General features: G+C 32.5%; 1 protein-coding gene across 2 annotated transcripts in view; it reads right to left on the bottom strand.

The window, feature by feature from the left end:
• Positions 1-17,733, bottom strand: part of LOC142198407 (uncharacterized) — a 42,471-nt gene extending 24,738 nt beyond the window's left edge. Inside the window, exon 1 of one of the 2 annotated variants that reach the window (XM_075269439.1) lies at positions 17,672-17,733. In XM_075269439.1, coding sequence (XP_075125540.1) covers positions 17,672-17,690 — 19 coding nt within the window. In that variant the 5' untranslated portion in view covers positions 17,691-17,733. The remainder of the gene's footprint in view (positions 1-17,671) is intronic. The other variant, XM_075269441.1, reaches the window with a different exon arrangement.
• Between the last annotated feature and the right edge of the window lie 325 nt (positions 17,734-18,058).

The raw sequence follows: 18,058 nt of genomic DNA, 5'->3' as shown, positions 1-18,058 counted from the left end.
ACCCCCTTATATATTATATATACTGGTCACTATTATACACCCCCTTATATATTATATATACTGGTCACTATTATACACCCCCCCTTATATATTACATATACTGGTCACTATTATACACCCCCTTATAAATTATATATACTGGTCACTATTATACACCCCCTTATATATTATATATACTGGTCACTATTATACACCCCCTTATATATTATATATACTGGTCACTATTATACACCCCCCCTTATATATTATATATACTGGTCACTATTATACACCCCTCCCTTATATATTATATATACTGGTCACTATTATACACCCCCCTTATATATTATATATACTGGTCACTATTATATCTATTATATACCCCCCTTATATATTATATATACTGGTCACTATTATACACCCCCCCTTATATATTATATATACTGGTCACTATTATACACCCCCCTTATATATTATATATACTGGTCACTATTATACACCCCCCCTTATATATTATATATACTGGTCACTATTGTACACCCCCTTATATATTATATATACTGGTCACTATTATACACCCCCTCATATATTATATATACTGGTCACTATTATACACCCCCCCCATTATATATTATATATACTGGTCACTATTATACACCCCCCCTTATATATTATATATACTGGTCACTATTATACACCTCCCCTTATATATTATATATACTAGTCACTATTATACCCCCCCTATATATTATATATACTGGTCACTATTATACACCCCCCCTTATATATTATATATACTGGTCACTATTATACACCCCCCTTATATATTATATATACTGGTCACTATTATACACCCCCCTTATATATTATATATACTGGTCACTATTATACACCCCCCTTATATATTATATATACTGGTCACTATTATACACCCCCCTTATATATACTGGTCACTATTATACACCCCCCCCTTATATATTATATATACTGGTCACTATTATACACCCCCACCCCTTATATATTATATATACTGGTCACTATTGTACACCCACTTATATATAATATATACTGGACACTATTATACACCCCCCTTATATATTATATATACTGGTCACTATTATACACCCCCCCTTATATATTATATATACTGGTCACTATTATACACCCCCCTTATATATTATATATACTGGTCACTATTATACACCCCCCTTATATATACTGGTCACTATTATACACCCCCCCTTATATATTATATATACTGGTCACTATTATTCACCCCCCCCCTTATATATTATATATACTGGTCACTATTATACCCCCCCCCTTATATATTATATATACTGGTCACTATTATACACCCCTCCCTTATATATTATATATACTGGTCACTATTGTACACCCCACTTATATATAATATATACTGGAACACTATTATACACCCCCCCTTATATATTATATATACTGGTCACTATTATACACCCCGCCCTTATATATTATATATACTGGTCACTATTATACACCCCCCTTATATATTATATATACTGGTCACTATTATACACCCCCCCTTATATATTATATATACCGGTCACAATTATACACCCCCCCCTTATATATTATATATACTGGTCACTATTATACACCCCCCCTTATATATTATATATACCGGTCACAATTATACACCCCCCCTTATATATTATATATACTGGTCACTATTATACACCCCCCCTTATATATTATATATACTGGTCACTATTATACACCACCCCCCCTTATACATACTGGACACTATTATACACCCCCCTTATATATTATATATACTGGTCACTATTATACACCCCCCCCTTATATATTACATATACTGGTCACTATTATACCCCCCCTTATATATTATATATACTGGTCACTATTATACACCCCCCCTTATATATTATATATACTGGTCACTATCATACACCCCCCACTTATATATTATATATACTGGTCACTATTATACACCCCCTTATATATTATATATACTGGTCACTATTATACACCCCCTTATATATTATATATACTGGTCACTATTATACACCCCCCTTATATATTATATATACTGGTCACTATTATACACCCCCCACTTATATATTATATATACTGGTCACTATCATACACCCCCCAATTATATATTATATATACTGGTCACTATCATACACCCCCCCTTATATATTATATATACTGGTCACTATTATACACCCCCCTTATATATTATATATACTGGTCACTATTATACACCCCCCCCTTATATATTATATATACTGGTCACTATTATTCACCCCCCCTTATATATTATATATACTGGTCACTATTATACACCCCCCCCTTATATATTATATATACTGGTCACTATTATACACCCCCCTTATATATTATATATACTGGTCACTATTATACACCCCCCCTTATATATTATATATACTGGTCACTATTATACACCCCCCCTTATATATTATATATACTGGTCACTATTATACACCCCCTTATATATTATATATACTGGTCAGTATATATATATATATTATATATACTGGTTACTATTATACACCCCTCCCTTATATATTATATATACTGGTCACTATTATACACCCCCCTTATATATTATATATACTGGTCACTATTATACACCCCCCTTATATATTATATATACTGGTCACTATTATACACCCCCTTATATATTATATATACTGGTCACTATTATACACCCCCCTTATATATTATATATACTAGTCACTATTATACACACCCCCTTATATATTATGTATACTGGTCACTATTATACACCCCCCCTATTATATATTATATATACTGGTCAATATTATACACCCCCCCTTATATATTATATATACTGGTCACTATTATACACCCCCCCTTATATAAGATAAGATAAGATAATCCTTTAATAGTCCCACCTTGGGGAAATTTCACTATTCACTATTCACTATTACACACCCCTCCCTTATATATTATATATACTGGTCAGAATTATACACCCCCCTTATATATTATATATACTGGTCACTATAAAACAACCCCCTTATATATTATATATATTGGTCACTATTATACACCCCCCCTTATATATTATATATACTGGTCACTAGTATACACCCCCTTATATATTATATATACTGGTCACTATTATACACCCCCTTATATATTATATATACCGGTCACCATTATACACCCCCCTTATATATTATATATACTGGTCACTATTATACACCCCCCCTTATATATTATATATACTGGTCACTATTATACACCCCCCCCACTTATATATTATATATACTGGTCACTATCATACACCCCCTTATATATTATATATACTGGTCACTATTATACACCCCCTTATATATTATATATACTGGTCACTATTATACACCCCCCTTATATATACTGGTCACTATTATACACCCCCCCCCTTATATATTATATATACTGGTCACTATTATACACCCCCCCTTATATATTATATATACTGGTCACTATTATTCACCCCCCCCTTATATATTATATATACTGGTCACTATTATACACCCCCCCCTTATATATTATATATACTGGTCACTATTATACACCCCCCCTTATATATTATATATACTGGTCACTATTATACACCCCCCCTTATATATTATATATACTGGTCACTATTATACACCCCCCCCTTATATATTATATATACTGGTCACTATTATACACCCCCTTATATATTATATATACTGGTCACTATTAAACACCCCCCTTATATATTATATATACTAGTCACTATTATACACCCCCTTAAATATTATATATACTGGTCACTATTATACACCCCCCACCCATTAATGATCATTATATATTATATATACTGGTCACTATTGTACATCCCCCCTTATATATTATATATACTGGTCACTATTATACACCCCCTTATATATTATATATACTGGTCACTATTATACACCCCCCCCATTATATATTATATATACTGGTCACTATTATACACCCCCCCTTATATATTATATATACTGGTCACTATTATACACCTCCCCTTATATATTATATATAGTAGTCACTATTATACCCCCCCCTATATATTATATATACTGGTCACTATTATACACCCCCCTTATATATTATATATACTGGTCACTATTATACACCCCCTTATATATTATATATACTGGTCACTATTATACACCCCCCTTATATAATATATATACTGGTCACTATTATACACCCCCCTTATATATTATATATACTGGTCACTATTATGCACCCCCTTTATATATACTGGTCACTATTATACACCCCCCCCCCCTTATATATTATATATACTGGTCACTATTATACACCCCCCCCCTTATATATTATATATACTGGTCACTATTATACACCCCCCTTATAAATTATATATACTGGTCACTATTATACACCCCTCCCTTATATATTATATATACTGGTCACTATTGTACACCCCCTTATATATAATATATACTGGACACTATTATACACCCCCCTTATATATTATATATACTGGTCACTATTATACACCCCGCCCTTATATATTATATATACTGGTCACTATTATACACCCCGCCCTTATGTATTATATATACTGGTCACTATTATACACCACCCCCCCTTATACATACTGGACACTATTATACACCCCCTCTTATATATTATATATACTGGTCACTATTATACACCCCCCCTTATATATTATATATAATGGTCACTATTATACACCCCCCCTTATATATTATATATAATGGTCACTATTATACACCCCCTTTATATATTATATATACTGGTCACTATTATTCACCCCCCCTTATATATTATATATACTGGTCACTATTATACACCCCCTTATATATTATATATACTGGTCACTATTATACACCCCCCTTATAAATTACATATACTGGTCACTATTATACCCCCCCCCCTTATATATTATATATACTGGTCACTATTATACACCCGTCCATATATATTATATGTACTGGTCACTATTATACACCTCCCCTTATATATTATATATACTGGTCACTATTATACCCCCCCCCTATATATTATATATAGTGGTCACTATTATACACCCCCCCTTATATATTACATATACTGGTCACTATTATACACCCCCCTTATATATTATATATACTGGTCACCATTATACACCCCCCTTATATATTATATATACTGGTCACCATTATACACCCCCCTTATATATTATATATACTGGTCACTATTATACACCCCCCTTATATATTATATATACTGGTCACTATTATACACCCCCCCTTATATATTATATATACTGGTCACTATTATACCCCCCTTATATATTATATATACTGGTCACTATTATACACCCCCCTTATATATTATATATACTGGTCACTATTATACCCCCCCTTATATATTATATATACTGGTCACTATTATACACCCCCCTTATATATTATATATACTGGTCACTATTATACACCCCCTTATATATTATATATACTGGTCACTATTATACACCCCCTTATATATTATATATACTGGTCACTATTATACACCCCCCACCCATTATATATTATATATACTGGTCACTATTATACACCCCCCCTTATATATTATATATACTGGTCACTATTGTACATCCCCCTTATATATTATATATACTGGTCACTATTATACACCCCCTTATATATTATATATACTGGTCACTATTATACACCCCCTTATATATTATATATACTGGTCACTATTATACACCCCCCACCCATTATATATTATATATACTGGTCACTATTGTACATCCCCCTTATATATTATATATACTGGTCACTATTATACACCCCCCTTATATATTATATATACTGGTCACTATTATACACCCCCTTATATATTATATATACTGGTCACTATTATACACCCCCTTATATATTATATATACTGGTCACTATTATACACCCCCCACCCATTATATATTATATATACTGGTCACTATTATACACCCCCCCTTATATATTATATATACTGGTCACTATTGTACATCCCCCTTATATATTATATATACTGGTCACTATTATACACCCCCTTATATATTATATATACTGGTCACTATTATACACCCCCTTATATATTATATATACTGGTCACTATTATACACCCCCCCTTATATATTATATATACTGGTCACTATTGTACATCCCCCTTATATATTATATATACTGGTCACTATTATACACCCCCTTATATATTATATATACTGGTCACTATTATACACCCCCCCCCATTATATATTATATATACTGGTCACTATTATACACCCCCCCTTTTATATTATATATACTGGTCACTATTATACACCCCCCTTATATATTATATATACTGGTCACTATTATACACCCCCCTTATATATTATATATACTGGTCACTATTATACACCCCCCCTTATATATTATATATACTGGTCACTATTATACACCCCCCCTTATATATTATATATACTGGTCACTATTATACACCCCCCTTATATATACTGGTCACTATTATACACCTCCCTTATATATACTGGTCACTATTATACACCCCCCCTTATATATTATATATACTGGTCACTATTATTCACCCCCCCCCTTATATATTATATATACTGGTCACTATTATACACCCCCCTTATAAATTATATATACTGGTCACTATTATACACCCCTCCCTTATATATTATATATACTGGTCACTATTATACACCCCCCCCTTATATATTATATATACTGGTCACTATTATACACCCCCCTTATAAATTATATATACTGGTCACTATTATACACCCCTCCCTTATATATTATATATACTGGTCACTATTACACACCCCTCCCTTATATATAATATATACTGGTCAGAATTATACACCCCCCCTTATATATTACATATACTGGTCACTATTATACACCCCCTTATATATTATATATACCGGTCACTATTATACACCCCCCTTATATATTATATATACTGGTCACTATTATACACCCCCTTATATATTATATATACCGGTCACTATTATACACCCCCCTTATATATTATATATACTGGTCACTATTATACACCCCCTTATATATTATATATATTGGTCACTATTATACACCCCCCTTATATATTATATATACTGGTCACTATTATACACCCCCCCCCCTTATATATTATATATACTGGTCACTATTATACACCCCCCCACTTATATATTATATATACTGGTCACTATCATACACCCCCTTATATATTATATATACTGGTCACTATTATACACCCCCTTATATATTATATATACTGGTCACTATTATACACCCCCCTTATATATACTGGTCACTATTATACACCCCCCCCCCTTATATATTATATATACTGGTCACTATTATACACCCCCCCTTATATATTATATATACTGGTCACTATTATTCACCCCCCCTTATATATTATATATACTGGTCACTATTATACACCCCCCCCCTTATATATTATATATACTGGTCACTATTATACACCCCCCTTATATATTATATATACTGGTCACTATTATACACCCCCCTTATATATTATATATACTGGTCACTATTATTCACCCCCCTTATATATTATATATACTGGTCACTATTATACACCCCTCCCTTATATATTATATATACTGGTCACTATTATACACCCCCCTTATATATTATATATACTGGTCACTATTATACACCCCCCTTATATATTATATATACTGGTCACTATTATACACCCCCTTATATATTATATATACTGGTCACTATTATACACCCCCCTTATATATTATATATACTAGTCACTATTATACACCCCCTTATATATTATATATACTGGTCACTATTATAGACCCCCCACCCATTATATATTATATATACTGGTCACTATTATACACCCCCCCTTATATATTATATATACTGGTCACTATTGTACATCCCCCTTATATATTATATATACTGGTCACTATTATACACCCCCTTATATATTATATATACTGGTCACTATTATACACCCCCCCAATTATATATTATATATACTGGTCACTATTATACACCCCCCCTTATATATTATATATACTGGTCACTATTATACACCTCCCCTTATATATTATATATACTAGTCACTATTATACCCCCCCCTATATATTATATATACTGGTCACTATTATACACCCCCCTTATATATTATATATACTGGTCACTATTATACACCCCCTTATATATTATATATACTGGTCACTATTATACACCCCCCCTTATATATTATATATACTGGTCACTATTATACACCCCCCTTATATATTATATATACTGGTCACTATTATATACCCCCCTTATATATACTGGTCACTATTATACACCCCCCCCTTATATATTATATATACTGGTCACTATTATACACCCCCCTTATATATTATATATACTGGTCACTATTATTCACCCCCCCTTATATATTATATATACTGGTCACTATTATACACCCCCCCTTATATATTATATATACTGGTCACTTTTATACACCCCCCTTATAAATTATATATACTGGTCACTATTATACACCCCTCCCTTATATATTATATATACTGGTCACTATTGTACACCCCCCTTATATATAATATATACTGGACACTATTATACACCCCCCCTTATATATTATATATACTGGTCACTATTATACACCCCCTTATATATTATATATACTGGTCACTATTATACACCCCCCCCCATTATATATTATATATACTGGTCACTATTATACACCCCCCCTTTTATATTATATATACTGGTCACTATTATACACCTCCCCTTATATATTATATATACTAGTCACTATTATACCCCCCCTATATATTATATATACTGGTCACTATTATACACCCCCCTTATATATTATATATACTGGTCACTATTATACACCCCCCCTTATATATTATATATACTGGTCACTATTATACACCCCCCTTATATATTATATATACTGGTCACTATTATACACCTCCCTTATATATTATATATACTGGTCACTATTATACACCCCCCTTATATATACTGGTCACTATTATACACCTCCCTTATATATACTGGTCACTATTATACACCCCCCCTTATATATTATATATACTGGTCACTATTATTCACCCCCCCCCCCTTATATATTATATATACTGGTCACTATTATACACCCCCCCTTATAAATTATATATACTGGTCACTATTATACACCCCTCCCTTATATATTATATATACTGGTCACTATTATACACCCCCCCCTTATATATTATATATACTGGTCACTATTATACACCCCCCTTATAAATTATATATACTGGTCACTATTATACACCCCTCCCTTATATATTATATATACTGGTCACTATTACACACCCCTCCCTTATATATTATATATACTGGTCAGAATTATACACCCCCCTTATATATTACATATACTGGTCACTATTATACACCCCCCTTATATATTATATATACCGGTCACTATTATACACCCCCCTTATATATTATATATACCGGTCACTATTATACACCCCCCTTATATATTATATATACTGGTCACTATTATACACCCCCTTATATATTATATATATTGGTCACTATTATACACCCCCCTTATATATTATATATACTGGTCACTATTATACACCCCCCCCCCCTTATATATTATATATACTGGTCACTATTATACACCCCCCCACTTATATATTATATATACTGGTCACTATCATACACCCCCTTATATATTATATATACTGGTCACTATTATACACCCCCTTATATATTATATATACTGGTCACTATTATACACCCCCCTTATATATACTGGTCACTATTATACACCCCCCCCTTATATATTATATATACTGGTCACTATTATACACCCCCCCTTATATATTATATATACTGGTCACTATTATACACCCCCCCCCTTATATATTATATATACTGGTCACTATTATACATACCCCCTTATATATTATATATACTGGTCACTATTATTCACCCCCCTTATATATTATATATACTGGTCACTATTATACACCCCTCCCTTATATATTATATATACTGGTCACTATTATACACCCCCCTTATATATTATATATACTGGTCACTATTATACACCCCCCTTATATATTATATATACTGGTCACTATTATACACCCCCCCTTATATATTATATATACTGGTCACTATTATACACCCCCTTATATATTATATATACTGGTCACTATTATACACCCCCCTTATATATTATATATACTAGTCACTATTATACACCCCCTTATATATTATATATACTGGTCACTATTATAGACCCCCCACCCATTATATATTATATATACTGGTCACTATTATACACCCCCCCTTATATATTATATATACTGGTCACTATTGTACATCCCCCTTATATATTATATATACTGGTCACTATTATACACCCCCCTTATATATTATATATACTGGTCACTATTATACACCCCCCCAATTATATATTATATATACTGGTCACTATTATACACCCCCCTTATATATTATATATACTGGTCATATACACCTCCCCTTATATATTATATATACTAGTCACTATTATACCCCCCCTATATATTATATATACTGGTCACTATTATACACCCCCCTTATATATTATATATACTGGTCACTATTATACACCCCCTTATATATTATATATACTGGTCACTATTATACACCCCCCTTATATATTATATATACTGGTCACTATTATACACCCCCCTTATATATTATATATACTGGTCACTATTATACACCCCCCTTATATATACTGGTCACTATTATACACCCCCCCCTTATATATTATATATACTGGTCACTATTATACACCCCCCTTATATATTATATATACTGGTCACTATTATTCACCCCCCCTTATATATTATATATACTGGTCACTATTATACACCCCCCCTTATATATTATATATACTGGTCACTTTTATACACCCCCCTTATAAATTATATATACTGGTCACTATTATACACCCCTCCCTTATATATTATATATACTGGTCACTATTGTACACCCCCTTATATATAATATATACTGGACACTATTATACACCCCCCCTTATATATTATATATACTGGTCACTATTATACACCCCGCCCTTATATATTATATATACTGGTCACTATTATACACCCCCCTTATATATTATATATACTGGCCACTATTATACACCCCCTTATATATTATATATACTGGTCACTATTATACCCCCCCCTTATATATTATATATACTGGTCACTATTATACACCCGTCCATATATATTATATGTACTGGTCACTATTATACACCCCCCTTATATATTATATATACTGGTCACTATTATACCCCCCCTATATATTATATATAGTGGTCACTATTATACACCCCCCCTTATATATTACATATACTGGTCACTATTATACACCCCTCCCTTATATATTATATATACTGGTCACTATTATACACCCCCCTTATATATTATATATACTGGTCACCATTATATACCCCCCTTATATATTATATATACTGGTCACTATTATACACCCCCCTTATATATTATATATACTGGTCTCTATTATACACCCCCCTTATATATTATATATACTGGTCACTATTATACACCCCCCTTATATATTATATATACTGGTCACTATTATACCCCCCCCCTTATATATTATATATACTGGTCACTATTATACACCCCCCTTATATATTATATATACTGGTCACTATTATACCCCTCCCTTATATATTATATATACTGGTCACTATTATACACCCGCCCTTATATATTATATATACTGGTCACTATTATACACCCCCTTATATATTATATATACTGGTCACTATTATACACCCCCCGTTATATATTATATATACTGGTCACTATTATACACCCCCCTTATATATTATATATACTGGTCACTATTATACACCACCCCCCCCCCCCTTATACATACTGGACACTATTATACACCCCCTCTTATATATTATATATACTGGTCACTATTATACACCCCCCCTTATATATTATATATAATGGTCACTATTATACACCCCCCTTATATATTATATATAATGGTCACTATTATACACCCCCCTTATATATTATATATACTGGTCACTATTATACACCCCCTTATATATTATATATACTGGTCACTATTATACACCCCCCTTATATATTATATATACTGGTCACTATTATACACCCCCCTTATATATTATATATATATGGTCACTATTATACACCCCCCTTATATATTATATATACTGGTCACTATTATTCACCCCCCCTTATATATTATATATACTGGTCACTATTATACACCCCCTTATATATTATATATACTGGTCACTATTATACACCCCCCTTATATATTACATATACTGGTCACTATTATACCCCCCCCCCCTTATATATTATATATACTGGTCACTATTATACACCCGTCCATATATATTATATGTACTGGTCACTATTATACACCTCCCCTTATATATTATATATACTGGTCACTATTATACACCCCCCCTTATATATTATATATACTGGTCACTATTATACACCCCCCTTATATATTATATATACTGGTCACTATTATACACCCCCCTTATATATTATATATACTGGTCACTATTATACACCCCCCTTATATATTATATATACTGGTCACTATTATACACCCCCCTTATATATTATATATACTGGTCACTATTATACACCCCCTTATATATTATATATACTGGTCACTATTATACCCCCCCCCCCTTATATATTATATATACTGGTCACTATTATACCCCCCCCCCCATATATATTATATGTACTGGTCACTATTATACACCTCCCCTTATATATTATATATACTGGTCACTATTATACCCCCCCCCCTATATATTATATATAGTGGTCACTATTATACACCCCCCCTTATATATTACATATACTGGTCACTATTATACACCCCTCCCTTATATATTATATATACTGGTCACTATTATACACCCCCCTTATATATTATATATACTGGTCACCATTATATACCCCCCTTATATATTATATATACTGGTCACTATTATACACCCCCCCTTATATATTATATATACTGGTCACTATTATACACCCCCCCCTTATATATTATATATACTGGTCACTATTATACCCACCCTTATATATTATATATACTGGTCACTATTATACACCCCCCTTATTTATTATATATACTGGTCACTATTATACACCCCCCTTATATATTATATATACTGGTCACTATTATACACCACCCCCCCCTTATACATACTGGACACTATTATACACCCCCTCTTATATATTATATATACTGGTCACTATTATACACCCCCCCTTATATATTATATATAATGGTCACTATTATACACCCCCCTTATATATTATATATAATGGTCACTATTATACACCCCCCTTATATATTATATATAATGGTCACTATTATACACCCCCCTTATATATTATATATACTGGTCACTATTATTCACCCCCCCTTATATATTATATATACTGGTCACTATTATACACCCCCCTTATATATTATATATACTGGTCACTATTATACACCCCCTTATATATTACATATACTGGTCACTATTATACCCCCCCCCATATATTATATATACTGGTCACTATTATACACCCGTCCATATATATTATATGTACTGGTCACTATTATACACCTCCCCTTATATATTATATATACTGGTCACTATTATACACCCCCCCCTTATATATTATATATACTGGTCACTATTATACACCCCCCTTATATATTATATATACTGGTCACTATTATACACCCCCCCCCTTATATATTATATATACTGGTCACTATTATACACCCCCCTTATATATTATATATACTGGTCACTATTATACACCCCCCCCCTTATATATTATATATACTGGTCACTATTATACACCCCCCTTATATATTATATATACTGGTCACTATTATACACCCCCCTTATATATTATATATACTGGTCACTATTATACACCCCCTTATATATTATATATACTGGTCACTATTATACCCCCCCTTATATATTATATATACTGGTCACTATTATACCCCCCCCCCTTATATATTATATATACTGGTCACTATTATACACCTCCCCTTATATATTATATATACTGGTCACTATTATACACCCCCCCCTTATATATTATATATACTGGTCACTATTATACACCCCCCCCTTATATATTATATATACTGCTCACTATTATACACACCCCCCCTTATATATTACATATACTGGTCACTATTATACACCCCTCCCTTATATATTATATATACTGGTCACTATTATACACCCCCCTTATATATTATATATACTGGTCACCATTATACACCTCCCTTATATATTATATATACTGGTCACTATTATACACCCCCCCCCTTATATATTATATATACTGGTCACTATTATACACCCCCCCCCTTATATATTATATATACTGGTCACTATTATACCCACCCTTATATATTATATATACTGGTCACTATTATACACCCCCCTTATTTATTATATATACTGGTCACTATTATACACCCCCCCTTATATATTATATATACTGGTCACTATTATACACCCCCCCTTATATATTATATATACTGGTCACTATTATACACCCCCCCTTATATATTATATATACTGGTCACTATTATACACCCCCCTTATATATTATATATACTGGTCACTATTATACACCCCCCTTATATATTATATATACTGGTCACTATTATACACCCCCCCTTATATATTATATATACTAGTCACTATTATACACCCCCTTATATATTATATATACTGGTCACTATTATACACCCGCCTTATATATTATATATACTGGTCACTATTGTACACCCCCCTTATATATTATATATACTGGTCACTATTATACACCCCCCTTATATATTATATATACTGGTCACTATTATACACCCCCCTTATATATTATATATACTGGTCACTATTATACACCCCCCTTATATATTATATATACTGGTCACTATTATACCCCCCCTTATATATTATATATACTGGTCACTATTATACACCCCCCTTATATATTATATATAATGGTCACTATTATACCCCCCCTTATATATTATATATACTGGTCACTATTATACACCCCCTTATATATTATATATACTGGTCACTATTATACACCCCCCTTATATATTATATATACTGGTCACTATTATACACCCCCCCTTATATATTATATATACTGGTCCCTATTATACACCCCCCTTATATATTATATATACTGGTCACTATTATACACCCCCCTTATATATTATATATACTGGTCACTATTATACACCCCCTTATATATTATATATACTGGTCAGTATTATACATCCCCTTATATATTATATATACTGGTCACTATTATACATCCCCTTATATATTATATATACTGGTCACTATTATACACCCCCTTATATATTATATATACTGGTCACTATTATACACCTCCCCTTATATATTATATATACTAGTCACTATTATACACCCCCCGTTATATATTATATATACTGGTCACTATTATACACCCCCTTATATATTATATATACTGGTCACTATTATACACCCCCTTATATATTATATATACTGGTCACTATTATACACCCCCCCTTATATATTATATATACTGGTCACTATTATACACCCCCTTATATATTATATATACTGGTCACTATTATACACCCCCTTATATATTATATATACTGGTCACTATTATACACCTCCCCTTATATATTATATATACTAGTCACTATTATACACCCCCCGTTATATATTATATATACTGGTCACTATTATACACCCCCTTATATATTATATATACTGGTCACTATTATACACCCCCCCCCTTATATATTATATATACTGGTCACTATTATACACCCCCCCCTTATATATTATATATACTGGTCACTATTATACACCCCCCGTTATATATTATATATACTGGTCACTATTATACACCCCCCTTATATATTATATATACTGGTCCCTATTATACACCCCCCTTATATATTATATATACTGGTCACTATTATACACCCCCCTTATATATTATATATACTGGTCACTATTATACACCCCCCTTATATATTATATATACTGGTCACTATTATACACCCCTCCCTTATATATTATATATACTGGTCACTATTGTACACCCCCTTATATATAATATATACTGGACACTATTATACACCCCCCCTTATATCTTATATATACTGGTCACTATTATACACCCCGCCCTTATATATTATATATACTGGTCACTATTATACACCCCCCTTATATATTATATATACTGGTCACTATTATACACCCCCTTATATATTATATATACTGGTCACTATTATACCCCCCCCTTATATATTATATATACTGGTCACTATTATACACCCGTCCATATATATTATATGTACTGGTCACTATTATACACCCCCCTTATATATTATATATACTGGTCACTATTATACACCTCCCCTTATATATTATATATACTAGTCACTATTATACACCCCCCTTATATATTATATATACTGGTCACTATTATACACCTCCCCTTATATATTATATATACTAGTCACTATTATACACCCCCCGTTATATATTATATATACTGGTCACTATTATACACCCCCTTATATATTATATATACTGGTCACTATTATACACCCCCCCCCTTATATATTATATATACTGGTCACTATTATACACCCCCCTTATATATTATATATACTGGTCACTATTATACACCCCCTTATATATTATATATACTGGTCACTATTATACACCCGTCCATATATATTATATGTACTGGTCACTATTATACACCCCCCTTATATATTATATATACTGGTCACTATTATACACCTCCCCCCTTATATATTATATATACTGGTTACTATTATACACCCCCCCCCCCCCTTATATATTATATATACTGGTCACTATTATACACCCCCCCCTTATATATTATATATACTGGTCACTATTATACCCCCCCTTATATATTATATATACTGGTCACTATTATTCACCCCCCCTTATATATTATATATACTGGTCACTATTATACCCCCCCTCTTATATATTATATATACTGGTCACTATTATACACCCCCCCCCCCTTATATATTATATATACTGGTCACTATTATACACCCCCCCCTTATATATTATATATACTGGTCACTATTATACACCCCCCTTATATATTATATATACTGGTCACTATTATACACCCCCTTATATATTATATATACTGGTCACTATTATACACCCCCCCCCCTTATATATTATATATACTGGTCACTATACTGTATATACAAGTACTGGTGTAACTGGTTCTTCCACTACAGACACGAGCAGACAAGGGCCCGGTGATGGAGAAATAAGGAGAAATCCCTTCCAGCCTGTGACTATAATATATGGAGGAGAAGAGCTGGCATTCGAGGGGTTAGTGAGGCGGAGAGATGTGTCTGTATATACTGTATATATATATATAGTCTGTACTAACCTCGCTGATCCGCCATCATGTCCTGAGAGAGAGACCACTGACTACTACTGCTAGCAAGAGAGGAAGGACCTGGGATGATGTCACCAGTATCATGTGACCAGTACATGGGGCGGAGCTCTGGAGAGGAGAAGGATGAAGGACCTGTGATGATGTCACCGTCACTATGACACCTCAGCAAATTCCAAAATTCACTTTTCTGTCCCTTAACATGAGCCCTAACAAATGAAGTTCCCGGCCCTTAAGCTGAGCCCAGCAGAGATTGGGGCCCTTCAGGTGACTTCAGCCTCTTCCTGCAGAGATTGGGGCCCTTCAGGTGACTTCAGCCTCTACCTGCAGAGATTGGGGCCCTTCAGGTGACTTCAGCCTCTTCCTGCAGAGATTGGGGCC

Source organism: Leptodactylus fuscus, chromosome 3 (assembly GCF_031893055.1).
Source record: "Leptodactylus fuscus isolate aLepFus1 chromosome 3, aLepFus1.hap2, whole genome shotgun sequence".
NCBI lineage: Eukaryota > Metazoa > Chordata > Amphibia > Anura > Leptodactylidae > Leptodactylus > Leptodactylus fuscus.
Note: the sequence above shows the minus strand (reverse complement) of the source record. Positions and strands in the feature narration are given on the sequence as shown.